The sequence below is a fragment of the Protopterus annectens genome, chromosome 10.part0 (assembly GCF_019279795.1).
Source record: "Protopterus annectens isolate FY-2018-M chromosome 10.part0, PAN1.0, whole genome shotgun sequence".
Lineage (NCBI taxonomy): Eukaryota > Metazoa > Chordata > Ceratodontiformes > Protopteridae > Protopterus > Protopterus annectens.
Genome location: NC_056744.1, coordinates 310,863,821 through 310,891,550, shown reverse-complemented (window position 1 = coordinate 310,891,550; position 27,730 = coordinate 310,863,821). Strand labels below are relative to the sequence as shown.

Genomic DNA, 27,730 nt, shown 5'->3' with positions numbered 1-27,730 from the left:
AGGCAGGCGTCCAGTCTGGTGGACCCCTGCCATAAATAAACTGTACAACAGAAGGAGGAAGCTACTACATGATAGAGCAAAATCCCTAATAGGGAAGGCATCTCTGATCAATACTAGCAAAAAATTACGATCCCTCATAAAATCCTCCAAGGCCAGCTTTGAGAGAAAAATTGCACAGGACACCAAAGACAATCCTAAGGCTTTTTTTTAGTTATGTTAGAAACCTGGGATGCAACTCCCAGACTTGTTCTGAGTTGATTCTAAATGACAAAAAATACACTGAACCCACAGACATCGCCAATATCCTGGCAGACAGGTTCAGTGCAAACTTCTCCACCCCTCCCCAAAGAGCAAGTATCTATCCCGGCAGAGGGCTGCCTCCCAAACATCTCAGATGCTCAGGTGAAGGCTGCCCTCTCGAGCAAAAACACTGCTTCCATGGGACCAGATGGCGTCCCAGGTTCGTCCTACATGAACTACAAGAGGAACTAATCCCTCAAATAAAACAGCTATACAATCTCAGCCTCACTACAGGATATGTGCCCACAGAATGGCGTACAGCAACAGTGGTCCCACTCCACAAAGGTGGAGCCTCTACGGACCCTGGAAACTATCGCCCATAAGCCTGACTAGCTTAGTCTGCAAGGCTATGGAGAGGATCATCATGGAGCTCATAAACAAAGACATTGGGGACCTACAGACACTAGATCCTACCCAGTTCGGCTTTGTCAAGGGCAGATCCTGCCTTTTGAACCTGGTTGACTTCTTTGAAACAGTCACCAAAGCCATAGATGAAGGGAAGGTAGTCCACACAGCCTATCTGGACCTTGCAAAGGCATTTGACACAATACCCCACTCGGGCATCATAGATAAGCTATCCAGCTTAAATATAAACCCCTATGTCACAAGATGGGTTGCAAACTGGCTCAAAGACAGAACCCACAGAGTGAGAGTTGCTGGAGCCATGTCAGACTCAAAACCGGTCACAAGTCGCATCCCACAGGGTTCTGTCCTGGGACCACTCTTGTTCGGTATATACTTTTCCGAGGTACAGGCAAACGTGGGAGGACTATGGCTCACCAAGTTCGCAGACGACTGCAAACTGGGCGCCATAATCAACTCTCCAGCTGACACAAACATTCTTCAAAAAGGTCTCACAGAGACAGATAACTGGTGCCAGCGCCATGGTTTAAAGCTAAATGCCAAAAAATGTATAGTCATACCCTTTGGCAAAAACAATGTGTCCACAAATTACCACATAGGCGGAAACCCATTAAGTACAGAGAAAGTTATTAGGGACCTGGGGACCCAAGTTGATAGCAATCTCTCCTTTGAAAACCACATTGCCAAAGTGGTCAGAAAGACCTTCTACATAGCCCACCTCATCACGAAGGGTTTCACATCTAGATCAAGAGAGGTAATTGTGCCCCTTTGTTCATCCTCATCAGGCCCATCATAGAATACAATACCCCTTTTGGGATGTACCTTACCCGACACCTGCAGCAATTAGAAAGACCCCAAAAGTATCTCACCAAGAGGATCAAGGGTCTCAAACAGATGCCATATGCTGCTCGGTTAAAAAAAACTCCAGCTCTACTCAGTTGCATACCGCCTACTTCGAGGCGATCTATGCCTGACATACAAAGCTATGTCAAATCCAGAATTAATGGACATGCTCCACCTCAGTAAATCTAAATCCCTTAGAGCCACACGCTCGAGGGACTTTAACCTCAGCACAGAAATAAATAGAACTTGCTGGAGGGACAGGTTCATAACCCAGAGGCTCCCTTCGCTCTGGAATAGAATTCCAGTTCATGTGAGGCAGAGCACCTCACTGAATCTCTTCAAGAAGAATCTCGATAAGTGGATGGGGGATCGTAGGTTTGTCCCAGGGATTACTCCCGTGTCACTATTAGACAAAGGCACAGTAAACTAAACCTTAAAAAGGGCATAGTATACTCAAATCAAGGGGTGGCGTAAGCCATACAGAATCGGGCTAGGCTTATAATTGCCCCAGGGCAGATAGCCTTGTATGAACCTATTGTAATGAGCCGAAATGGCAGAGGCATGGATTTTAATTGGTGAAAAAGATAGGCCTTTGTCCAGCATCTCAGTTAAGTATTGCAAAATCTGAGGAATATTTGGGACAGCTGTGTCAGTTCCTTGAGCTTGGTTCCAAGCACAAAATCTCTTCCATTTCCCAGCATAGGATTTTCTAGTACTAGGCCTTCTGGCTTCCAAAATGACATCCATCACAGCTTTACTGAGAGGTGTTCTTTGTATGGCTACATTATCCGCCATGCTGCCAGGTTAGTCCTGAGTTGGCTGTGCAGAATCTGATTGTTTTGCTGGGACAGTAGATGAGGTATTTGAGGTAAGGTCCAGGCTGGGCATTGGGACAAGTTCCTTAAGCTCGGATACCAGTACTGTCATGGCCAGTCTGGGACGATCAGAATCATTTTTGTTTTCTCCTGTCTGACCTTTAGGAGTACTTTGGGGAGGAGAGGTGGTGGAGGAAAGGCATACACTGATAGGTTTGTCCAGTTGAAAGATAAGGCGTCCACTTTCCAAGCTTGTCTGTGATAAGTCCTTGTGCAGAATCTTTTTAGTTGATTGTTGTGAGGGGAAGCAAATAGATCTATGTCCGGGTGTCCCCATTTCTTTGTTATCATGCTGAAGACTTGTGGATCCAGGTGCCACTCGTGGGGATCCATGAGGTTTCTGCTTAGTTCGTCTGCCAGAGTATTTTCCTTTCCTTGCAGGAATTGTGCCTGCAGATGAACTTGGTAAGTCAATGCTGTGTCCCATAAAGCCATGGCTAGTCTGCAAAGGCGGTAAGAATGAGGCCCCTTGCTTGTTTATGTACCACATGACCGTGGTGTTGTCTGTCTTTATCAGTAGTTGTCCCGGATGAAGTAGGTCCTTGAAGGCTGTCAGGGCATTTTGAACAGCTAGCATCTCTTTTTGATTGATATGTAGATGCGTTTGGTTTGTGGACCAGGTGCCCTGAATGCCTCTTCCTGCCATGTATGCCCCCCAGGCATAATCTGATGCATCCGTTGTTAGGCTCTGCTTGGCTGGGGGCAGTGAGAATGGCTGTCCCTTGTTTTGCTGTCAAGCCTTTGCCCACCATCGAAACTCCTGTTGCAGGCAGGGAATGAGAGTAATCCTTGTTTCCAGGCTGTGGCAATGTTGTGTCCAGACACCTTTTAGGTACCATTGAATTTTCCTCGTATGCAGTCTTGCATATGGTATTAGTAAGATGCAGGATGCCATGAAGCCCAAAGCCTGCAGAATTTTCCTTGCAGATAACTGGGCCTTTGTTGCTAGATCCTTGAAATAGGTAGTCAGTTGTCTTTTACTGTCTGGAGTGAGATAAGCCATCTCGGCAGTTGTATTTAAGCTTGCACCCAGGAGTATTATCTCTTGAGAGGGTACTAGTTTTGATTTCTTTTTGTTGACTGTGTACCCTAGGCATGTTAAAAGTTTTTTCACAAACGTCAGATGCTGTAGTAGAATGTCCTTGTTCTCTGCTTGTATGAGGCAGTCGTCCAAGTAAGGATATATTTGTATTCCTCTTTGTCTGCAGTAAGCAATTACTGGTGTCAGGCACTTTGTGAAGACCCTGGGTGCAGTAGATAAGCCAAAGGGCAGTGCAGAGAATTGGTAATGCTTTGAGCCAGCCTTGAAACTGAGGTATCTTCTGCATGATTGTCTGATTGGGACATGCAGGTATGCCTCTTTTAGGTCTAAAGTCATGAGCCAAGCCTTGCTGCCCAGCATGGGCAGAAGCTGCTGTAAGGTCAACATCTTGAATTTTGGTATATCCAGTAAAGTGTTTAGAATAGATAGGTCCAGTATTGGTCTCCATGCTTTGTCCTTTCTGGGTACCAAGAACAGTCTTGAGTAAAATCCTTGTCCCTGCTCTTTTTGTGGCACTTGTTGAATAGCCCTCATGTCCATGAGAGCTGCGACTTGTTTTTGAGCCTCTGCCCATTGATTTTTTGGCAGGTCTGGCCAACTGTTTGTCCTTGGTAGGGTATGGAAGTGAAACTTGTAGCCTTGAGACACTATGTCTAGAACCCATTTGTCCTGGGTTATAATGTGCTAGTTTTCCCCCTAAGGGTGCTGCCAGAAGATAATTGCTTGGTACAGGCAGGGGGAAGTCATTGGGACTGTTTCCTATATGGTTGTGATTTGTCTTCTCCACCTTTGGAGGTAGAAGCACCCCATTGCTTAGACCTGTAGGAACCCTGCGGCTGTGATCTGCCTTTAGGGCATCTGAATCTGCCCCTTTGAGGTCTGTCTGAGACTGGAAAGGACCAATTCTTTGTTGGCCAGTGTCTGCTAAATCTAGGTGGCTGTACCTGTAAGAAATCCTTGACCATTTGCATAGATTTAGCTTTGTCCTCCATTTTATTTATCACCTCTGCTTTAACACCAAACGAGGTATCATGTTGTAATGGAGTATCTAATAATTTTGCTTTAACATGATCAGGCAGATTTTGTTCTTTTAACCAAGCATGCCTCCTAATGACAGAACCCGTAACAGTGGCCCTGCAGGAGGCCTCCAGAGAATCAAAACCACATTGCAAAGTATGCTTTCCAACTTGTTCAGCTGCATGCAATAAATCCTGCATTCCTTTGATGTCCTTCAAGGATGCAACTGCAGTCCTGACATATGGGTTGTCCTGCCTCAGGCAGCCCTTCGGTCAGCCGGATTCCAAAGTCTGGGTCTGTCGTTGGCTGAAGTCACCCCTTCCCCGACGTCAGAGTGCCTGGGGTATAAAAGCGTGAGCCGATGCCATCTTCTTCAGTCTTTCTTGCCACGTGGCGCCCGAAGCAGAAGCAGTTCGCAAGTGCCGGTCGACCAGCTCCTGTGTTTTCAGCTACTGAAGTCTTCAAAAAAGCTAAGTACCCCGTTGGGGACCTTTTCTTGCCTCAGCTGATGTCAGATAAAACTGTAAAAGTTAATAATTGTTTAACTTGTGGGAAACAAATACCTCATAAGGATTTCCACTCTTACTGCTTACCCTGCCTAGGCCCAGAACACAACGTCTCGGCCTGTACAGCCTGTGCTTCTTTCAATAAACGCACTCTTAGGCGTCGGTCAGAGTTTGCACAGGATTAATTTGGGGAAGATTTCTGTTATATCATGCCGTCGGAGCTTCCGACAGCACATTTACCTAAAAAATGGAAGGATAAGGACCGATACCCGCGGTCCGTGGTCTCGACCGACACCACGCTTAGGCCTACCGCGAGTGTCTCGGTCTCTTCTGAGCCAGTTTCACAACCGCTACAGACCGACGACACCGCCCCACCGGTTACTTCGGTACCGGAGGCCAGCTCGGTGCCGGTTTCTGTTCTCCCCTCTGAGACCATAGCCCAGGATATTTCTGACACCATTTCAGTGGATAAGACTACTCCAGCACGTCGGGCTGCCAGGCCTCCAGTGTCTATGTCCATTAAGGCCTACACCCGTGCTAAGGCTGCCAAACAGGCTAAGTCTCTCCCTCCAAGATCTGTTTCTCTGGGATCCACTTCTGGTTCTCAAATTTTAAGTTTAGCTGAGGACCTTATTTCTTTAATTAGGGGTTCTCAGCCACATCCAGATAGAGGCTCTCAGCCGCCATCTGTCAAGAGGCCTAGGGTTGAGCAGGTAGATCCCCAGTCCTCCGATGAGGCCTCAGATGATTCTGCACTTTCAGACTACCAGGAGGAGGCCTCCCCGGCCTACGAGGATTCTGATGCGGAGGAATCCATTCCCTCATCTTCTCCTCCTGAGGAGTTTACCTTTGGGGAAACGCTTCATTCCATGAGGGAACACTTCAAATGGCAAAACCAAGAATACTCAGATTCTAGGAAAAGGTTAAAGGAAGTTTTAAAGCTACCTCAGCATAGACCCTTAGCTATTCCTCCAGTTTTAAATGTTTTAGATGATGTGTACTTAGAATCTAGTGTTTCCCCTGACTCTCTCCCCCCTACTCCTGTCAAGCCAGACAGGTACTACAAGGGTCCCAGACACACATCAATTTCTGTACAAGGGCCATACTGCTGACCCTGAAACTACTTCTCAGGGGCCTAAAGGGGTTAACTCCACTACTGCTAAGAATCCACTTCCTTCGGAAAGAGATTCTAGGGCTTTAGAAAGGTGGGGCAAGAAAGTATATACATCTTCCACCCTTTCTATGCGAGCATTCAATTGTCAATTTCATATGACTCAGTATCAGGAATACATGTTGGATGACTTGCAAAAGAAATTGGCTTCCCCTGAACCATTAGATAGAAAGGGGTTACAGGAATTGGTTCATAATACTCAGCAGGTTAGCAACCATTTCCTTCAGTGTGGATATGATGCATTGGAAGCTTCATGTAGAGCAGCAATGACAGGTGCGGTCATACGCAGACATGCTTGGTTAAAGGAACAAACATTGCCAGACCATGTGAAAATTAAGCTTTTGGACGCACCACTAGAGAAACATAAGGTATTTGGTGCTACTGCACAAGAGGTTTTAAAGAAAATAGAGGAAAAGGCAAAATCAGTGCAAACAGTCAAAGATTTCCTCCAGGTACAGCCTCCAAGATTCAGCAGGAATTGGCCTTCTAAGCATTGGTCCTTTCCAGACACAGATACATTTCAAAGAGGCAAAAACAGATGTGGCAGAGGTAGAGGGCAACCTCGAGGCTCCTACAGAGGACGTCAATGGCAGCCTCCGAACCAGAGAGGTGGGGCAGGACCTTCCACTGCTCCGCAGGGACATTCTCAATGACTTGACTTTGACTCCGCCATCCAGGGCTCAATTAGAAGCACCTTTGGGTGGAAAATTATCTTTATTCTCACAAAATTGGCAGAATATTACAAAGGACAAATGGATACTGGACATAACAGACAAAGGATACAGATTCCATTTTCATACACTACCAACAAGACATGGCAGGCCAAACCTGCCACCAAATCAAAGGGCAGAGGCACTCAAACAAATAGCAAACCTACTTCAAATAAGAGCAATAGAAAAGGTTCCTTCTGCAGAACAAGGCCAAGGATTTTATTCAAGACTGTTCCTTGTTCCAAGAAAAGAAAACCAATGGAGACCCATTCTGGACTTGTCCGCACTGAATACTTACCTTATTGTGCCAAAATTCAAAATGCTGACTTTACAGCAACTCCTTCCCATGCTGGGCAAGGGGTCTTGGCTGGTAACTCTGGACCTCAAGGAGGCATACCTGCATGTCCCAATCAGACAAAGTTGCAGAAGATACCTCAGATTTCTTGCAGGCTCAGAGCATTATTAATTCTCAGCATTGCCCTTTGGCTTATCTACTGCGCCCAGAGTGTTCACGAAATGCCTGGCATCAGTAATTGCACATTGCAGACTTCAGGGGATACAAATATACCCTTACCTGAACGACTGCCTTATACAAGCGGACAGCCAACAAGCCTTGTTAAAAAACTTGGACTATGTCATTCACCTGCTGCAGGCCTTGTGATACACAGTCAATATTCAGAAATCAAGTCTTGTACCATCCCAACAAATATCTTTCCTGGGTGCCACACTGGACACAAACACCCAGATGGCGTTTCTGACAAAAGAAAAACAAAAACAATTACCAGAATACTTCAGAAAATTGGCAACACACACCCAGATGACTGCAAGGAAAATCCTGCAGGCCCTGGGTTTCATGGCATCTTGCATTCTTCTGATTCCACATGCAAGGCTGCATATGAGGAAACTACAATGGTATCTAAAAAGTCTATGGTCTCAACACAGCCACAGCCTGGAAGCATTGATCCCACTCATTCCATGCCTTCAAAAGGAATTTCTGTGGTGGGCTCAAGCAAGCCAGATTAACAAAGGTCTGCCTTTCAGCAAGCCTCATACAAGTCAAACCATAACAACAGACGCCTCAGACCATGGATGGGGGGGGGGGGCGCACATGGAGGGTAGATGCATTCAAGGGCAATGGACACAAAAAGAAAAGCACCTGCACATCAACCAAAAAGAAATGCTGGCAGTGATACATGCAATCAAGGCCTTCGAAAAATTCATGCGTCAGGGCCATCTGCTAATAAAGACAGACAATACCACAGTTATGTGGTACATAAACAAGCAAGGAGGTACCCATTCCTACCCTCTTTGCAGACTGGCAATGAATCTCTGGGATATTTCCCTACAATTGAAAATAGAGCTACAATCCCAGTTTGTACCAGGGAAGGACAATGTTCTGGCGGACAGCCTAAGCAGAAACATCATGGATCCACACGAATGGATGTTGCATCCAGACATTTTCTTACAAATAACTCAAGCATGGGGAAGGCAGGACATAGATCTTTTTGCCTCCCACCTCAATCACCATCTGAAAAAGTTTTGCACAAGGACATACTATCCTCAAGCATGGAAGGTGGACGCTCTCTCTTTCAGTTGGAACTCTCTAACACTATATGCCTTCCCACCTCTTCCTTTGATGACCAAGGTGTTACTAAAGATCAAGACAGAGCAACCGAAAGTCATACTGATAGCTCCAGACTGGCCAAAACAACACTGGTACCCACTGCTACGGAGCTTGACACACACCAATCCGTGGCTCCTTCCGCAATGGCCACTTCTTTTGACACAGCACAATTACAGGACACTACACCCCAGCTTGAAAACATTGAAGCTGACAGCTTGGAAGATTCCATGACTATTCCTCAGGATACACTTTCCAAAAGGGTAAGAGATATCATCCTGGAGGCGCGCAGACCTTCCACTAGCAAAGTATACTCAGCAAAATGGAAGAGATTTCTTATCTGGAACAGCAAAAAGGGTCAAGACCCATCAGAGATGAGCATTCCACAGATCCTAGAATATTTGGCTGAAATGCTCCACAATGGCCTTTCATATTCTTCCATAAAAATACATGCTTCAGCAATATCTGCCAAATATAACACTGATCCGCCTGTATTTTCTCACCCATTGCTAAGACAGTTTCTAAGAGGTATAAAGAACATCAACCCTCCAAGGAAACCACCAGTGCCTGCATGGGACCTCTACTTCATGCTGGAAAAACTAACTCTTCCTCCCTTTGAACCAGCAGCATCTTCAGAGTTGCAATTTCTGTCTTGGAAGACAGCTTTCCTTCTGGCAGTAACCTCAGCAAGAAGAGTCTCTGAGCTACAGGCCCTTATGGCAATACAACCATTTCTCATTTTTCATCAGGACAGAGTTTCTTTGAGAACCAATCCATCATTCATGCCAAAGGTGGTATCCAGGGTGTCCCTGAATCAAGCTATTCACCTGCCTACCTTCTTTCCCAATCCTCAAAATAAAGGAGAAAGACTTTTGCACACCTTAGACATACACAGACAGTTGCGCTACTACTTGGACAGAACAAAGTCTTTCAGAAAATCTGACCAGCTTTTTGTAGCTTACGCTGCTGGATTGCAGGGAAAAGCAATTTCCAAACAGACAATTTCTAAATGGATTGGAAATTGCATTCGATTCTGCTACTCTTTTCATGGAAAAACTGTGCCAGCTGACATCAGGCCACATTCCACCAGAGCTACAGTCACCTCCACAGCCTTTTTAAGAGGAGTGGCAACAAAGGACATTTTAGAAGCCGCTACATGGAACTCCGTGCAAACATTTTCCAAACATTACAACCTGCCTTTATATTCCAGATCCAGAGCAGGGTTTGCTTCTGCAGTCCTGCAGGGCATTTTAGCTACACCATCTTTGTCTTAGTGCCTACCACCCCCAGGTTGGCTATGGCATTCAACCTATATGTCAGGACTGCAGTTGCATCCTTAAAGGACATAGTACAGTTTTGTACCTACCATAAATGTAGATGTCCGATAGGTATGCAACTGCAGTCAGGTTTTCTCTCCCACCTACCCCTCTGTGGTATTCTTTTGGGTTTCTACCCCTCATTTTAGCTACCTGGGGTAATCTTTTATGGTGTATTTGTTTTTATGTTGTTGTACTTGTCTGGAATATTTTCTCTATTTTCAAAATTTAGCCTTCCTTAGAGGGCACCTGGCATCTGGGGCAAGAAACACTGAAGAAGATGGCGTCGGCTGACGCTTTTATAGCCCAGGCGCTCTGACGTCGGGGAAGGGGCGACTTCAGCCGACGCCGGACCCAGACTTTGGAATCCGGCCGACCGAAGGGCTGCCTGAGGCAAGACAACCCATATGTCAGGACTGCGGTTGCATACCTATCGGACATCTACATTTATGGTAGGTACAAAAGTACTTTTTCTGCACATTCAGAATTTACCATCATTTTCTGTTTAAGCAGTGTCATGATATATTGCTGATATTTGAGCATATGAAACTTGCAATTTAAGGCCCTTATAGCAAAGGTAGCAGATGTGTAAATCTTTTTTCCCCATCTATCCAGTGCCCTAGAATCCCTGTCAGAGGGGGTAGGGTTTTTTGCAGTGGAAGCCTTAACCCCTTTGGGACCCTGAGAAATAGTTTCTGGGCCTGCAGTAAGGTTTTTGAAAAGAAATTTATGAGAGTCTGGGACCCTGTAGTATTTGTCCGGCTTAACAGGAGCTGGAGGTAAGGAGTCAGGGGTCAGGGGTCAGACTAGACTCTGAGAACACATCATCTACAATGTCTAACACAGATGGAATAATTAGAGACCTGTGTTGAGGTAGTAAAAGGAAGTCTCTGAGCCTCTTCTTAGATTCTGAAAAATCTTGGCTCTCCCAGTGGAAGTGCTCCCTCATGGTATGCAAGGTTTTCCCAAAAGAGCAGTCCTCAGGAGGCGAAGCTGAAGGAATTGACTCTTCAGCATCAGGATCCTCATAGGGGGGAAGAGAGTATTCCTGATCAGAAGAGGAATCAGAAGAAATGGAAACCTGATCTGAAGATTCATAGTCTGTCTCTTGCCTAGGCCTCTTATCAGGAGGGGGATGGGAACCCCTGATCAAGGTAATTGTCTTCGGCCATTTTGAGCATCTGTTTTTTTTTTTTGGGCATGGAGGCCTGTCCATGTGGCTGGTGAACTTGTTTCTTTGCCTTTAAAGGTGTTTTAGTCTTTGCCTTTGAAGTCGGTTTAATATATAATTGTTTAGGTCTGAATACACCTTCAGAAGCCGATGCCTGCTCATCAGCTCCAGACCCATCTGAGGGAATAACCTTCCAGGCTCTAATACCTTGAGATGTCCTTCAAGAATGCAACTGCAGTCCTTGCATATGGGTTGTCCTGCCTCAGGCAGCCCTCGGTCGGCCGGATTCCAAAGTCTGGGTCCGGCGTCGGCTGATGTCGCCTCCTCCCCGACGTCAGAGCGGCTGGGCTGTAAAAGCATCAGCCGGCGCCATCTTCCTCAGTCTTTCTTGCCGCACGGTGCCCGAAGCAGAAGCAGTTCGCAAGTGCCAGTCGGTCAGCTCCTGTGTTTTACGTATCCGAAGTCATCAAAAAGCTAAGTACCCTGTTGGGGATCTTTTTCTTGCCTCAGCCGATGTCAGAAAAAACTGAAAAAGTTAATAACTGTTTGTCTTGTGGTAAACAAATACCTCATAAGGACTTCCATTCTTACTGCCTTCCCTGCCTTGGCCCAGACCACGACGTCTCGGCCTGTGCTGCCTGTGCTTGCTTCAATAAGCGCACACTCAGGTGCCGGGCAGAGTTTGCTGAAGACTTTTTTGGCGATAAATACTCTTATACCATGCCGTCGGAACAACTGACGCCTCATATTTCCAAAAAAACGTAAGGACCGGGACCGACTTTCTCGGCCCGCGACTTCCACCGACACCACGCCAAAAACTACCGCGAGTGCATCGGTCTCTTCTGAGGCGGTTGTTCCACCGCTCCGGACCGACGACACCGCTTTACCGATCACTCCGGTCCCGGAGCCTGCGCTGGTGCCGGTTGTTGATTTTCCTCCAGACACTGAAGCCCAAGATTTGCCTGAGACCATACCGGTGGACAAGGTTACTCCAGCACGTGGGGCAGCTAGGCCCCCTATGTCTGTGTCTATCAAGGCCTACACACGTGCTAAGGCTGCTGGCCAGGCTAAGTCTCACCCTCCTAAAGCTTTGCCTCAGCCCACTACTGATAAACAAATCATGTCTTTAGCAGCAGATTTAATTTCTTTAATTAGAGGCTCCCAGGCCCATCCTGAAAGAGGATCTCGGCCTCCCTCTGACAAAAGGCCCAGGGTTGAGCATACTGACACCCTTTCTTCAGATGAAGCCTCTGGTGACTCTGATCACTCAGATACCCAGGAAGAGTCTTTCCAGGCCTACGAGGATTCAGATGCGGAGGATTCTATTCCCTCTGCCTCTCCTCCTGAGGATTTTACTTTTCGGAAATTCTCCACTCCATGAGAGAGCACTTCCAGTGGCAAGGCCAGGAATTCTCCGACTCCAGGAAACTGCTTCGTACCTTCCTTAAGCTTCCCCAACACAGGCCTTTAGCTATCCCTCCAGTGTTAGATGTACTGGATGATGTGTACTCAGATTCGAGTGCTTCTCCTGATTCTCTCCCTCCTGCTCCTGTCAAGCCTGACAGATATTACAGGGTTCCTGAAACTCACAAACATTTCTTTAAGGCCCATGCTGTTGATCTAGAAACAATTTCACAGGGGCCAAAAGGGGTGGCCACATCCACGGCCAAAAATCCTTTGCCCTCAGACAGGGAAGCTAGGTCCCTGGAGAGGTGGAGTAAAAAAGTTTATACCTCAACCACACTTGCCATGAGGGCCCTCAATTGCCTTTTTCATATGTTTCAGTATCAGGATTTCTTGATGGATGCTTTGCAGAAAAAGTTAGCCTCTCCCGAGCCTTTAGATAGAAAGGCCTTGCAGGATTTGGTCCATAACACACAGCAGGTTAGCAATCATTTTCTTCAGTGTGGTTATGATGCATTGGAAGCTTCATGTAGGGCAGCTATGACAGGGGCCGTCATACGTAGACATGCATGGTTGAAAGAACAGGCATTACCAGATCATGTTAAAGCAAAGCTTTTAGATGCACCTCTGGAAAAACACAAGCTTTTTGGTGCTAATGCTCAGAATGTGTTGAAATCAATTGAGGAAAAGGCTAAATCAGTGCAAACAATCAAGGATTTCCTCCAGGTTCAGCCACCTAGGTTCAGCAGGAATTGGCCTTCTAAGAACTGGTCCTTTCCTGACACTGACAAGTTTCAAAGGGGAAAAAAAGGCGTGCCCGAGGAAGAGGGCAATACAGAGGCCCCTACAGGGGACGCCAATGGCATCCGACTAATCAGAGAGGTGGCGCAGGAACTACACCTGCTCCACAGGGCCAATCACAATGACTTGACTTTGACACCGCCGACCAAGGCTCAAAGAGAAGCACCTTTAGGCGGAAAATTATCCTTATTTTCAAAAAATTGGCACATTTTAACAAAGGACAAATGGATTCTGGACATAATAGACCAAGGCTACAGGTTCCACTTCCATACTTTACCAACAAGACAAGGCATGCCAAACCTGCCGCAAAATCAAAGGGCAGAGGCATTCGAACAAGTTTCAAAGCTAAGACAAATCAAAGCAATAGAAAAGGTTCCTCCTCAGGAACAAGGCCAGGGATTTTACTCGAAACTGTTCCTTGTTCCAAGAAAAGAAAAGCAATGGAGACCTATACTGGACTTGTCCGCTCTAAACACTTTTCTCATTGTACCAAAATTCAAAATGCTGATGCTACAGCAACTCCTTCCCATGCTGGGCAAGGGGTCTTGGCTGGTTACTCTGGACCTCAAGGAGGCATACCTGCATGTCCCAATCAGACACAGTTGCAGAAGATACCTCAGATTTCTTGCAGGGTCAGAGCATTATCAATTCTCAGCATTGCCTTTTGGCTTATCTACTGCGCCCAGAGTATTCACGAAATGCCTGGCATCAGTAATTGCACACTGCAGACTCCAGGGGATACAGATATACCCTTACCTGGACGACTGCCTTATACAAGCGGACAGCAAGCAAGCCTTGACAAAAAACTTGAATTATGTCATTCACTTACTACAGGCTTCGGGATACACAGTCAACTTACAAAAATCAAGACTACTGCCATCCCAACAAATACTTTTTCTAGGAGCCAAACTAGACACAGAATCACAAATGGCTTACCTCACAGAAGAGAAGCAAGAACAATTACCACATTACTTCAGAAGCCTAGCAAAGCTCACCCAGATGACTGCAAGGAAAATCATGCAGGCCCTGGGTTTCATGGCATCTTGCATTCTTCTGATTCCACTGGCAAGACTACACATGAGAAAATTACAATGGTACCTAAAAAGTTTATGGTCTCAGCACAGCCACAACTTAGAAGCAATTATCCCACTCATCCCTTGTCTAAAAAGGGAATTTTTGTGGTGGGCCCAAGCAAGCCAGTTAAACAAAGGTATGCCTTTCAACAAACCTCAAACAAGCCAAACCATTACAACAGACGCCTCAGACCATGGATGGGGGGCGTACATGGAGGGCAGATGTATTCAAGGGCAATGGACTCCCCAGGAAGTACATCTACACATCAATCAAAAAGAGATGTTAGCAGTAATGTATGCAATCGAAAAATGGAGAACATCGATATCTGTGCAGTAACTGAGACCTGTTTCGAGGCTCCAGAGAGCACCCCTGCAATACCAGGCTACAACTCTTGCCACACATTTCGGCCACCAAACTAGGCCCGAAACACTAAAGGTGGTGGAGTGCCCATATTCACCAAGGATATCCATACCTCCAGGCTAATTGCCCAAAATATAACGCATCTGGTACAACTAATACTAGGTAAGACTGCAATCCAAATTGTAGCTTGCTACAGATCTCCCACCATGCCCCAAGAGTTTCCCTGCACCTTTTTAAACATACTAAAAATGTTAAGATACAACCTAACACCCTAATACTGGGTGATTTCAACTACCCTGCCATTAATTGGGAAAACTACTTGGGTACCAACACCTTTGCCCAATGGTTCTTGGAATTCATAAATTCCAACATCCTGGATCAACTAATCCATAGTCCCACCAGGGGATCAAATATCCTTGGCCTGGTCATTACCAACATGGGAGATCGATGCTCCACACCAGTGGTCACCCCCTCGTTGGTCAGGTCTGACCATAAGCTAATCACCCTTGACGTCCACATCCCACCCCCACTCCCAGTAGGGAAACCTCCATAAACTTCTCCAAAGCCAACTTCATGCTACTCAAGTCAGAAGTGACAAACTTCACGACACCCACGCAGATGGGAACTGACAGTTCGACTGTCTAATCCTACACTAAGGCACTGTACGAGCATATCCACTCATGCATAAATCGTGCCATTCCAAATAGAACCAAGATGTTCTCCTCCAAAAAAAAGGAAGCCAATCTGGTGGTCCCCTGCCACAAACAAGTTATACAACAGAAGGGAGAAACTGCTACAGAAAAAAAGGAAAATCCCACGATACAAAAAAACTCCCTCACCAGCCTCAGTAAGAAGCTGAAGTTTCTCATGAAATCCTCCAAAGCTAGTTACGAAAATAAACCTGCCAGCGATTCTAAGGACAACCACAAGGCTTTCTATAGTTATGTCAAGAATCTAAATGGTAATGCTCAAATCTGCTCTGAGCTACAACAGAATGGCACTAAACATACTGATCCCAAGGATATTGTCAGTATCTTAGCAGATTGTTTCAGTGCCAGTTTCACCCCCCTCTTACCCCATAAAGGGCCCATCTTAATACCAAAAGATTGCCAAATGTTGGTAATCATGGCCACACAGGTAAAAAACGCACTCTCTAAAGCTAAGAATACAGCATCCATGGGACCAGACGACATCCCGGGCTGTGTGCTACATGAACTACAAAATGAACTGGCACATCACCTAAGTGTCATGTTTAATCATAGCCTCACCTCAGGCTTTGTGCACAATGAGTGGTGCGCAGCTACAGTTGTCCTACTCCACAAAGGGAGATCCACCTTGAACCCCGGGAACTATTGTCCCATCAGCCTAACAAGCCTGATCTGCAAAGCCATGGAACGCATTGTCATGGAACTTATAAACAAAGACATTGGCAACCTTCAATCACTGGACCCCACCCAGTTTGGTTTAGTGAAGGGCCGATCTTGTCTACTCAACTTGATCGACTTCTTCGAATCAGTCTCCAGAGCCGTGGACGAATGTAAGATGGTCCACACAGCCTATCTGGACCTCGCCAAGGCCTTTGACACCATCGCCCACTCTGGAATCATAGATAAACTTACTAAGCTGGTCATTAATCTTTACGTCACTCTATGGGTTGCCAACTGGCTTACTGACAGAACCCAGACTATAAAAGTAGCCGATTCCAAATCCAGGTCCAGACAAGTGGATTACCTCAGGGTTCAGTCCTGGAACCGCTCTTGTTTGGCATCTGCTTCTCTGAAGTACAGGCCAACACCAAGGGACTCTGGCTAACAAAGTTCACAGACTGCAAACTGGGAGCCATTATCGAATCCCCAAAGGATGTGGATATCCTACAAAAGGGCCTTACAGAGGCAAATGCTTGGTGACCGAGCCATGGGCTCAAGCTCAATGCTAAGAAATGTATAGATGTCGTTCAAGGATGCATCTGCAGTCATAACATATGGGTTGTCCTACCTCAGGCAGCCCTTAGGTCGGCCGGATTCCAAAGTCTGGGTCTGGCCTCGGCTGATGTCGCACTTTCCCCGACGTCAGAGCGTCTGGGGTATAAAAGCATCAGCCGACGCCATTTTCCTCAGTCTTTCTTGCCGTGCGGTGCCCGAAGCAGAAGCTGTTCGCAAGTGCCGGTCGGTCAGATCCAGAGAATTCAGCTACCGAAGACTTTGAAAAAAGCTAAGTACCCCGTTGGGGACTCTTTCTTGCCTCAGCCGATGTCAGACAAAGTAAAAAATTGTTTAACTTGTGGGAAACAAATACCTCATAAGGATTTCCATTCCTACTGCCTTCCTTGCTTAGGCCCAGACCACGACGTATCGGCCTGTTCAGCCTGTGCTTCCTTCAACCGACGAACTCTTAGACGTTGGTCGGAGTTTGCAGAGGAATTTTTTGGGGCCAGTTTTGCTTATAAAATGCCGACGGAGACTCCGACTTCGCATTTGGTGAAAAAACGGAAGGAAAAGGACCGACACTCGCGGCCCGCGGTTTCGGCTGAAACCACGGTAAGGCCTACCGCGAGTGTCTAGGTTTCGGCTGAAACCGAGTCCTCGGAGATTCCTTCTTCCGAAACCTTTCAACCGACCACCGCGGCCCGGGAGGCCCCGGCTGAGTCGGCTACCGAACCTCCTACCGAAACCAGTGTCCAGGAAATGTCCGACACCATACCTTTGGACATTTCTACTCCTGCACGTGGGGCAGCTAGGCCCCCTGCTTCCATGTCCATTAAGGCCTTTTCTAGGGCTAAAGCTGCTAAACTTTCTAAAGCTTTGCCTCCCAAGACTACCTCCCAGAGGCCTTCCTCTAGTTCTCAGATCCTCAGCCTTGCGGAGGACCTTATTTCTTTAATTAGAGGTTCACAACCTCACCCAGACAAGGGCCTCTCACCCTCCTCCGGACAAAATGCCCAGGACTGACCCCTCTGACCCACACTCTTCAGATGAATCCACGGATGAATCTGAGTTGTCAGACCACCAGGAGGAGGCTTATTCGCCTTATGAGGATTCAGATGCTGAGGAATCTATCCCTTCGGCCTCCCCTCCTGAAGAGTTTTCCTTTGGTGAGACTCTACACTCCATGAGAGAGCATTTTCAATGGCAAGGTCAGGATTTCTCTGATTCTAGAAAAAGATTAAGGACCTTTTTGCATTTGCCTCAACATAGGCCCTTAGCTATACCTCCTGTTCTGAATGTAATTGATGATGTGTACAATGATGTCAGTACAGCCCCTGATACTCTTCCTCCGGCCTTTGCCAAACCTGATAGGTACTACAGGGTCCCGGATTCTCATTTCCATCTGTATAAAGCCCATTCTGCAGACTCAGAAACTATTTCTCAGGGCCCTAAAGGGGTTGCAGCCGCCACTGCCAAAAATCCTCTACCCTCTGAAAGAGAGTCTAGAGCTTTAGAGAGATGGGGAAAGAAGGTATATACTTCTGCAACTCTTTCTGTCAGGGCATTAAATTGTCAATTTCATATGATACAGTACCAAGAGTATTTGTTAGATGAACTGAATAAGAAACTTTCTTCACCTGAACCCCTTGACCGTAAATCCCTTCAGGATTTGGTTCACAACTCACAACAGGTTAGTAATCACTTCTTAAAATGTGGCTATGATGCACTGGAGGCTTCATTTAGGTCAGCTATGACTGGGGCAGTTATTCGTAGGCATGCCTGGCTGAAGGAACAATCTTTGCCAGACCATGTTAAAGCTAAACTCCTGGATGCTCCAATGGAGAAACAAAATTTATTTGGCTCCTCTGCTCAGGAGATCTTAAAAAAGGTTGAAGAAAAGGCAAATTCTGTGCAAACAGTTAAGGATTTCCTGCAAGTACAACCACCGAGATTCAGCAGAAACTGGCCTACTAAGAATTGGTCCTTTCCAGACTCGGACAGAGCCCAGAGGGGCAGGAACAGGCGCCCTAGAGGCAGAGGCCAATCGAAGGGCTCCTGCAGAGGCCGTCAGTGGCAGCCTGCCAACCAGAGGAGTAGTGCTACAGCAACAGCAACAACTACTACACCAGGACAGGCTCAATGACTTTACTCTGATTCCGCCTACCAGGGAACAACTGGAAGCACCCTTGGGCGGAAAGCTGGCTTTATTCTCAAAAAACTGGCATTATATTACAAGGGACAACATGGACACTGCAAATAATAGACAAAGGATACAGGTTCCACTTCCACACTTTGCCAAAAAGAAACGGAATGCCAAACCTTCCACCAAATCAGAGGGCAGAGGCTTTAAGGCAGATCAACAGTTTGCTTCAGATGAAAGCTATAGAAAAGGTACCATGTTCAGAACAAGGCCAAGGATTTTACTCCAGACTATTCCTTGTACCAAGAAAAGAAAATCAATGGAGGCCTATTCTCGACCTGTCCGCACTGAATACTTACCTCATTGTGCCAAAATTCAAGATGCTGACCCTACAGCAACTTCTTCCCATGTTGGGCAAGGAGTCTTGGCTGGTGACTCTAGATCTCAAAGAGGCATAGCTGCACGTCCCTATTCGACCAAGTTGCAGAAGACACCTCAGATTTCTTGCAGGATCAGAGCATTATCAATTCTCAGCATTGCCCTTTGGCTTATCTACTGCGCCCAGAGTATTCACGAAATGCCTGGCATCAGTAATTGCACATTGCAGACTTCAGGGAATTCAAATCTACCCATACCTGGACGACTGCCTAATACAAGCGGACAACAAGGGAAATTTGATAAAGGACTTGGCCTATGCCATCCACCTGCTACAGGCCTTGGGATACACAGTCAACATCCAAAAGTCAAGACTAGTGCCATCCCAAAGGATAACCTTTTTGGTTGCAGATCTGGACACAACCACCCAAATGGCCTTTCTCACAGAAGAAAAACAAAAACAACTTCCAGATTACTTCATGATTCTGACAAGACAAACTCAGCTTACTGCAAGGAAAATCCTGCAAGCCCTGGGTTACATGGCATCCTGCATAATTCTGATACCACACGCCAGGCTGCATATGAGAAAATTACAATGGTACCTAAGGAGTGTATGGTCTCAACACAGTCACAATTTAGAAACCTTGATACCAATCATTCCATGCCTTCAAAAGGAATTTCTGTGGTGGGCTCAGGCCTGCCAGTCCAACAGAGGGTTGCCTTTCAACAAACCAAAAGCAAGGCAGACCATCACCACGGACGCTTCAGACCGAGGATGGGGAGCACACATAGAGGACAAATGTATCCAAGGCCTATGGCCTCAAGGACAGCTAAGCATGCACATAAACCAAAAGGAAATGCTGGCAGTGATGTATGCAATCGAGGCTTTCAAACCCTTCCTCCAACAAGGCCATCTGTTAATAAGGACAGACAACACCACGGTTATGTGGTACATAAACAAGCAGGGAGGCACACACTCTTACCCTCTATGCCGGCTGGCTATGAATTTATGGGAACTATGCCTGAAACTCAATATCCAACTACAGTCCCAATTCGTGCCAGGAAAAGAGAATACACTGGCAGACAGCTTAAGCAGAACTACCATGGATGCACACGAATGGATGCTGCACCCAGACATCTTCCAACTCATAGCAAAGGCATGGGGAATGCCGGAGATAGATCTGTTCGCCTCCCCACTCAACCATCAACTGAAGACATTCTGCTCAAGGACATACCACCCACAAGCTTGGAGGGTGGACTCTCTCTCTTTCAGCTGGGAAGCTCTAAAAGTATATGCCTTCCCATCTCTCCCATTAATGTACAAGGTTCTACTGAAGATCAGGGAGGAACAGCCAAGAGTGATACTGATAGCTCCAGACTGGCCACGGCAACACTGGTATCCATTATTGAGAAGCATGTCTCAGGCAAAACCATGGCCACTCCCCCTATGGCCTCTACTTCTGACGCAGAACAATTTCAAGACCATGCATCCCAACTTGAAAACATTGCAGCTAACTGCCTGGAAAATTCCTTAAATCCCAATCAAACTGTTTTATCACAGAGGGTAAAGGACATTATCTTGGAAGCTCGCCGGCCTTCTACAAGGAAAACATACTCTGCTAAATGGAAGAGATTTCTCATTTGGAGCACATCAAAAGGCTCAGATGTGACAGTGGCAAACATGACACATATCCTGGAATACTTAGCAGAATTGTTCCACAATAGCCAGTCCTATTCTTCCATTAAGATTCATGCCTCAGCAATTTCAGCAGAATACAATGTGGATCCACCTATCTTCTCACACCCTCTCCTCGGACAATTTCTGAGAGGGATCAAAAATATTAAACCTCCAAGAAGACCCCCTCTACCTGCTTGGGATCTCAACTTTGTGCTGGAGAAACTGACACTTCCTCCTTTTGAACCAGCAGCATCAGTGGATCTACAGTTTCTGTCTTGGAAAACTGCATTCCTTCTGGCAATAACTTCAGCAAGATGAGTTTCTGAGTTACAAGCATTAATGGCAGTACAGCCTTTTCTTATTTTCCATCAGGACAGAGTTTCACTAAGAACCAATCCTACTTTTATGCCAAAGGTGGTATCTAGGGTATCCTTGAACCAAGCTATTCACTTGTCTACATTCTTCCCAAATCCACAGAATAGAGGGGGAAAACTGCTGCACACCCTGGATATACACAGACAACTACGCTACTACTTGGACAGAACTAAAACTAGCAGAAAAACTGACCAACTATTTGTAGCATATGCTACTGGGGTGCAAGGAAGAGCAATTTCCAAACAGACAATTTCAAAATGGATAGGAAATTGCATTCGATTTTGCTACTCCTTTCATGGAAAGACAGTTCCTGAAAACATCAGGCCTCATTCCACAAGGGCGACGGCCACCACTACAGCCTTCCTACGAGGGGTGGCTACCAAGGACATTTTAGAAGCTGCTACTTGGAGCTCCGTGCATACATTTGCCAAACATTACAATCTACCTTTATACTCCAGATCCAGAGCAGGGTTTGCTACTGCAGTCCTGCAGGGGATCTTAACTACACCATCCCTTTCTTAGTACCTCCTCCCCCAGATTGGCTATGGTATTCTACCCATATGTTATGACTGCAGATGCATCCTTGAAGGACATAGTACAGTTTTGTACCTACCATAAATGTAGATGTCCGATAGGTATGCATCTGCAGTCAGGTTTACCCTCCCTCCTACCCCTCTGTGGTATTCCTAGGGTGCTTACCCCTCTTTTAGCTAGCTGGGGGAATCTATTATGGTGTATTTGTTTGTTTATACATGTATATATTTATATAATTTTGCAAATGTTTGGAACTTTTCTGCATTTATCCAAATTTAGCCTTCCTAGAGGGCACCTGGCATCTGGGACAAGAAAAACTGAGGAAAATGGCATCGGCTGATGCTTTTATACCCCAGACGCTCTGACGTCGGGGAAAGTGCGACATCAGCCGAGGCCAGACCCAGACTTTGGAATCCGGCCGACCGAAGGGCTGCCTGAGGCAGGACAACCCATATGTTATGACTGCAGATGCATACCTATCGGACATCTACATTTATGGTAGGTACAAAACTGTACTTTATCCCCTTTGGGAAAAACCATGTACCCATGAATTACCACATAAGTGGCAATACACTAAACACCGAAAGTGTGTTAAGGGACCTAGGGACACAGGTGGACAGTGGTCTCACCTTTGATAATCACATCACCAGAACAGTCAGGAAATCCTTCTATGTGGCACATCTCATTACTGAGGACTTTCCATCCAGGAAAAAGGAGGTCATTGTCCCACTGTACTCATCCCTCATTAGCCCCATTATAGAGTACAGCGCCTCATTTGGTATGTACCTCACAAGATATCTGCAACAGTTGGAAAGGCCGCAGAAGTACCTCACTAAAAGAATCACAGGCCTAAAGCAGATGCTGTATGCTGACAGTCTAAAAAAAAACTCCAGCTATACTCTGCTGCGTATCGTCTACTTGAGTCGATCTCTACTTAACATACAAGGCCATGTCAAACCCAGAGCTGTTGGACATGCTACACTTAAAGAAATCCCAATCCCTCAGAGCCAACGTGCTCCAGGGATCTAGACCTGGTCATCACAATGAATAAAACATGTTGGAGGGATTGATTCCTGTCCCAGAGACTCCCCATTCTCTGAAATAGACTGCACATACATGTCAGGCAGAGCGCCTCTTTGGCCCTCTTCAAAGGAACCTTGACGACTGGATGGGAGATAGGAAATTCACCCCGGGGATCACGTCAGTCATACTGCTAGACAGGGGACCAGGGAAGTAAAATTCCTGTGAAAAATAGCCAGGAAAATTGGCTAGGCTTGTATAGGCCCTAGGGCTGATAGCCTAGTACCAGCCTATGTGCTTCTGTGGAGTGGAGTGGACTTGGCTTACAAGGCAGTAGTGAATACTAGCTTTTTGATACACCATGGTCATTTAACGCTAATTGCAGTACAAGGTTCTGAAGTAGGACTACTGTAAACCCAAACTCTTATGTGAAATTCTGTTACAGCTCACTTTACCAAGAAAGAGAATAAATGATGTAAATCTGTTAGCAGTGATGCTTGTTCTGGTATAAAAATCTTACCATATTAATTATAATAACTATTGTTCCTCATGGCAGTTTGTTGCCATTCTGAGTATTTCACTTCAGTCCCTGTAGGTTTTTAATATCTCCTCATGAAAAACAAGCTGCTGTTTTGCACTCTTTGAGGTCATGTTTTAAACGTTAGTTTAGCATTGTCTCTGACGTTGTTCTTGAGGTACAGTCATGCTGATAATTTGAAATGAATACTGTAGTATAATACAGCTATGAATTTGTGTAATCGTACTTAAAGGCAAGCTCCTGCCCCTTGTAGTGTGCAGCTACTTGTAGGGTATTTGGAGTTGTGACAGATGTTCAACAGTAACACGATCATTTAACTTACTGCACTCATTGATGTTAAGATGTTTTGTTCTGCACAAGTTATTATTTAACTTACTGCACTCATTAATGTTAAGATGTTTTGTTCTGCACAAGTTATTTCCTAAGAATGAGTAAAAGAAGAAAGTCCAACTATAAGGTGCAGTGTTTAAATAATGTGGAGAGAACTGTGTGCATGCAGTTTTATTGTCTGGTATGAGGAACTATAAGTTGCAGTGTTTAAATAATGTGAGAACTGTGTGCATGCAGTTTTATTGTCTGGTATGAGGAACTGTAAGGTGCAGTGTTTAAATAATGGGGAGAGAACTGTGTGCATGCAGTTTTATTGTCTGGTATGAGGAACTATAAGGTGCAGTGTTTAAATAATGGGGAGAGAACTGTGTGCATGCAGTTTTATTGTCTGGTATGAGGAACTATAAGGTGCAGTGTTTAAATAATGGGGAGAGAACTGTGTGCATGCAGTTTTATTGTCTGGTATGAGGAACTATAAGGTGCAGTGTTTAAATAATGGGGAGAGAACTGTGTGCATGCAGTTTTATTGTCTGGTATGAGGAACTATAAGTTGCAGTGTTTAAATAATGGGGAGAGAACTGTGTGCATGCAGTTTTATTGTCTGGTATGAGGAACTATAAGGTGCAGTGTTTAAATAATGGGGAGAGAACTGTGTGCATGCAGTTTTATTGTCTGGTATGAGGAACTATAAGGTGCAGTGTTTAAATAATGGGGAGAGAACTGTGTGCATGCAGTTTTATTGTCTGGTATGAGGAACTATAAGGTGCAGTGTTTAAATAATGGGGAGAGAACTGTGTGTATGCAGTTTTATTGTCTGGTATGAGGAAAGTGAATACATCGATGGATTTGAACACTACTAGTATTAATTTCTAAAAATTATTTCAATTTTTGTTTCAGGTGCTGAAAATTACTGCTGTTGCAGGAAAACATCTGTCTATACAAAGAGATCAAAATGAAATAGCCAGCATGGAAAACTGCAGAATAAGATGGAGAAAAGTACTGTATGAACATCAGGCCTTTCCAGATAACTATGTGGATCAGAGGTTCCTGGAAGAACTTCAGAAAAACATATACGTCCGTCAGTATGAGTACTGGTCTGTTGTGAGGGAGTCGAGTGTAGTGACCCAGCAGCTGGCCAGTGTCTGTGTCTTCGTTGTCCTCTGGTGGTACATGGATCAAGGGGTTCTGTTGCCACATTGGCTCTTTGGTACTGGCCTCCTCTTTTCTCTGATTGGTTATCTCTTATTTGATGTCATTGACACTGGACAGGGAAGGAGACAGAATGGCCGGACTCGATGGGCAGACTTGAAGAGTGCCACCCTGTTTTTAACATTCACCTATGGTTTTTCCCCACTGCTAAAAACCCTTACCGAATCCATCAGCACAGACACCATCTATGCCATGTCTGTATTTATGCTTTTAGGGCATCTGGTATTTTTTGACTATGGCGCCAATGCTGCTGTTGTATCAAGCACCCTATCTCTGAATATGGCAATATTTGCTTCAGTGTGTCTTGCTTCCCGATTGCCCCGCTCTTTCCATGCTTTTGTTACTGTGACCTTTGCTATCCAGATTTTTGCTTTGTGGCCCATGTTACAGAAGAAACTGAAAGCCAGTGTACCGTGCTGTTACTTGGGTGTGACTGTTTTATGTACTGTTTCCGCCCTTCTTGGCCTCCTGACCATATCGGGTGTAGCAGCTCTGCTTTTTGCGCTGCTCCTGTTTTCTGTTTCATTCTTGTGTCCCCTCTACCTAATCCAGCTGCAGCATTATAAAGATAACATCCATGGGCCATGGGATGAAGCTGAGATTAAGGACGACCTTTCTCAGTTTTTAAAATAGCCTCTCTAAAGATAACATCCATGGGCCGTGGGATGAAGCCGAAATTAAGGACGACCTTTCTCAGTTTTTAAAATAGCCTCTCTAAAGATAACATCCATGGGCCTGGGATGAAGCCGAAATTAAGGACGACCTTTCTCATTTTTTAAAATAGCCTCTCTAAAGATAACATCCATGGGCCGTGGGATGAAGCCGAAATTAAGGACGACCTTCCTCAGTTTTTAAAATAGCCTCGCTTTGCTTTTGTATTAACATACTGTTGTAATATAAAGAGTCGGAATTTTAAATCTTTTGTTTGGGCCATCATAAGACACTTGATGCATACTTTATATAATTTGGAGATATCTATCTCATTTTTAAAGTATTTGCAGTTAGATTCCTGTTTACAGGTCATAAGCATAAAAGGAACTATTGATATGGCACATGGATCTTCTGCCCCCTTGTGTCTTGGACATGTTGTGCGCCTCTTTGTTGTGACATTGAACCGTTACTGGCTTCATGAAGTAGAAGATCAACTACAGAATTGCAGCACTGGCATCACAACTGAAGCAGTGCCCACTTTAGTAGAAGGCCTGCGAGACCAGGAATGAAGAATAGAGGCTAATGGCCAGGTAGAAATCTGAGGAATAATCATATTTGCAAAGTTAGAGGATATTGCATGGCTACCATTAGAGTGAAGCTAGAGTTTTCACTCTGTTATATCTTAAATGTCCTGTAGTGGAGGCCTGTGTGATATATGCAAGTGACCCTTTAAGACCTCTGTCATCTGCTGTCTGTACCTGAAGAAGACCCATTGACTGAAGCAAGTGATGTCAGCCTTGACATTCCTATTGGAAAGAATGATGATAGTGGGGAAGCAACCATTTATGAAGGGCCAGTGGTCAAAAAAAGTTGAGGGCAGCCTTTTAGTCGAAGGGGCTGGAGCAGACCTCAGTGGAAGTCCAGAGCTTGAAATGATTTCCTTAGGGGTTGATGAGATTTTCTCAAAACCACAACTTGTGATTAACATCTGTAGGGCTTCTGTTTAGTCATTTGTTGAGTTGTTTAAATAAAGTATTAAATATGAATGTTTTCTTACATTTGTCAGCTATCTCTACACAAATGCCATTTTCTGAATGGGCTGCACTGTTGACTGTGGTTTGGTAGTGGAACATTTGATGATTATGATGCTTTACAGTCAGAATGAGATGCATACTCATAAGTGCTTAAATGTAATTACACTTCAAGTGGTCCATATTTTGATTTGCTTGTCCCTTATGAAGTAAAAGTATGTTAACCAAATGGTAAAAAGTTCACACTGACAAATCCATTCAGTAAAAGTGCAAGAAAGACCCAGCCAAGCTAGAGTTTTCACTCTGTTATATCTTAAATGTCCTGTAGTGGAGGCCTGTGTGATATATGCAAGTGACCCTTTAAGAAAATACCAGTGTTTCAGCTACATGACTTCTGAATGCTCATGACTTTTTACTTTTTAAGTCTTTATGGGTACATTGAGGCCAATAAAGCCAAACGCCAGGTAGCAGAAAAGAAAAGTGAACAGGTGTTTTTATAAAGGTTGAATGTTAGTCTGTGTTCTGAAATATTTTAGGGTAAAAAGGCAGGCAGTTTTAGTGCAGTAAGATTTTAAATGCTATGAGCTGTTAAGTGTTTTAGTCCAGGGACAAATAATTTTCAAGTAATAGAGTTGTTTTACTAAAAGTTCTTTCTGAAGTAGGAAGGCCCACAGATTGCTTAGCAGTGGAAATGTGTTGCCACCTTGAAACAAAGAATGACAACCTGTCCTTTTAGTTTTGCCGTATACTGGGCAGAAGCTCTCGATTTGTCATAAAAATAAACATAATAATATGATCAGCTCTTTAAATGAGGCAGCAGCATTCTCCACTGTCTGACAGGGAAACACTGACTGTAGTCTAGAGTAGTTTTGGAATGAGATCATAGGTTCATACAGTGGAATGGAAAAGTATTTGCCCTCTTCCAGATTTCTTATTTTTTTGCATGTTTGTCACACTTAAATGTTTCAGATCATCAAACAAATATAAATTTCAGACAAAGATAACCCAAGTAAACACAAAATGCAGTTTTTAACTGATGATTTTATTTATTAAGGAAAAAAATATCCAAACCTACATAGACCTATGTGAAAAAGTAATTTCCCCCTAAACCTAATAACTGGTTGTGCCACTGTTAGCAGCAACAACTGCAATCAAGCATTTGTGATAACTGGCAGTCAGTCTTTCACATCGTTGTTGAGGAATTTTGGCCCACTCTTCTTTGCAGAATTGTTGTAATTCAGCCATATTGGAGGGTTTCTGAGCATGAACCACCTTTTTAAGGTCATACCACAGCATCTCAATTGGATTAAAGTCCGGACTTTAACTAGGCCACTCCAAAACCTTCATTTT

At 45.0% G+C, this 27,730-nt stretch overlaps 1 protein-coding gene across 2 annotated transcripts in view; it reads left to right on the top strand.

Moving 5' to 3' along the window:
• The window catches only part of PIGC (phosphatidylinositol glycan anchor biosynthesis class C), a 297,093-nt gene extending 270,698 nt beyond the window's left edge, over positions 1-26,395 (top strand). For both annotated transcript variants that reach the window (XM_044085183.1, XM_044085182.1), the window contains one exon: positions 24,387-26,395. In XM_044085183.1, the coding sequence (XP_043941118.1) occupies positions 24,456-25,331 (876 nt within the window). In that variant the 5' untranslated portion in view covers positions 24,387-24,455 and the 3' untranslated portion in view covers positions 25,332-26,395. The remainder of the gene's footprint in view (positions 1-24,386) is intronic.
• The last annotated feature ends 1,335 nt before the right edge of the window (positions 26,396-27,730 follow it).